Source organism: Geospiza fortis, unplaced genomic scaffold (assembly GCF_000277835.1).
Source record: "Geospiza fortis unplaced genomic scaffold, GeoFor_1.0 scaffold102, whole genome shotgun sequence".
Classification (NCBI taxonomy): Eukaryota; Metazoa; Chordata; class Aves; order Passeriformes; family Thraupidae; genus Geospiza; species Geospiza fortis.
This window is the reverse complement of record NW_005054373.1, coordinates 2,162,146-2,163,597: the sequence shown is the minus strand read 5'-3', so window position 1 is coordinate 2,163,597 and position 1,452 is coordinate 2,162,146. Positions and strand designations below refer to the sequence as shown.

The 1,452-nt window shown below is 63.4% G+C and overlaps 1 protein-coding gene across 1 annotated transcript in view; it reads left to right on the top strand.

Annotated features, from left to right (window-relative positions):
* LOC102036039 (cytochrome b-245 light chain) overlaps positions 1-748 on the top strand; it is a 2,840-nt gene extending 2,092 nt beyond the window's left edge. The window contains exon 7 of the mRNA XM_005424813.2: positions 9-748. Coding sequence (XP_005424870.1) covers positions 9-96 — 88 coding nt within the window. The 3' untranslated portion in view covers positions 97-748. The remainder of the gene's footprint in view (positions 1-8) is intronic.
* Positions 749-1,452: the final 704 nt, after the last annotated feature.

Below are 1,452 nucleotides of genomic sequence, written 5' to 3'. Positions count from 1 at the left end.
CCCCGCACCCCCCCGCCCCGGCCGCCCCCCGACGCCCGCAGGAAGCAGCCGGAGCTGGGGGGGCAGGTGAACCCCATCCCTGTGGAGGTGGAATAACGGGGGGTCCCCCTGCCCTGCTCCTGCTCCTGCTCCTGCTTCCCAGCTGCTCCTGGATCCGCTGCAGCCATTGGGCTCCTGGGGGTCCCCAAAACCCCGGGGCTCTGAGCCCCTTGCTGGGGGTCCCCAGCTCCTGGGATCATCAGTTCCCCTGGGCTCCCCAAGGGGTTCCCAAATCCCCAGTGATGCTCTGGGGTCCCCAGCTCTCCTGGGGATCCCTAAATCCCCCCAGCAATGCTCAGCTCCTTATAGAATCTCCATCTGCTGGGGATCCCCAAATCCCCCAGGATGCTCAGCTCCCAAATCCCTATAGATGCTCAGCTCCTTGTAGGATCTCCATCTCCTGGGGATCCCCAAATCCCCTAAGATGCCCAGCTCCCAAATTCCCAGTGATCTGATGCTCCCTGTGGGGTTTCCAGCTCTCAGGGGCTTCCCAACTTCCGGAGATTCCCAAATCCCTGGGCATGCTCTGCTCCCTGAGGGTCCCCCAATTCTCTAAGCATCCCCAGTTCCCTGGGGGATCCCCAAATCCCTGTGGGATTCCAACTCTCAGGGATTCCCCAGCTCCCAGGGGGATCAGGCAGCTCTGCTCCTGCTCTCCCTGGTTTTTGTCATTTCTGCAGTTGCTGTTGCAATAAAAAGTGGGAAAGGCCCTGGCTGCCCCTGCCTCCTGCTCCAGGGGGAATTCTCCCAGCCCTGCCCTGCTCCTGGGGGGCTGGCACAGGACTGGGGAGGGAATGTGGGGAGCATTTCCCTTCCCATCCCATTGGTGGCTGCTGCAAGTTCCCAGGTGTGACGTGGGTGCCAAATCCTTGATCCCATGGGGTCAGCAGCTGCTCAGGCCCCCTCTGCCCCCTCCGCACACAGACCCTGCCCCCTCGGGGGCTGCAGGGGGCCCAGGGCCCCCCCAGGTGCTGCCAGCCGAGGTGGGGTGGCCCTGGCAGGTGGCACCAGGCCCGTGGGATGTGGTGCCCGGGGGCAGAGCCGTGGGAAAGGCGTGGGTGTCGGGGTGCCAGGGCTGGGTCCCCCCCAGGCTGGGGGTGTGGGGCACCCCTGTGCCCTCCCTGTCACCTCCCAGTTCATCCTGCCCACCGTGCTGGGGCTGAGGGCTGTCCCACAGCTGGCACTGCCCATGATGGATGTCCCTCTGCCCCTGTGCCCCAATTCACCACATCCCAATGCCCTGGCTGGGAACAGAGTGAGGACGGTGCCAGGAGTTGTTGGCTTTTATTTGCAGCATTAAATAGCACTGGGAAGGAGACAATAAATACCTTTTCTGGGGGAATAAATAACCAGTGAGTGCAGCACTCACAGGGTCTGGCCGTGGGGCGATGCTGGCCCTGGAGTCACAGCCGT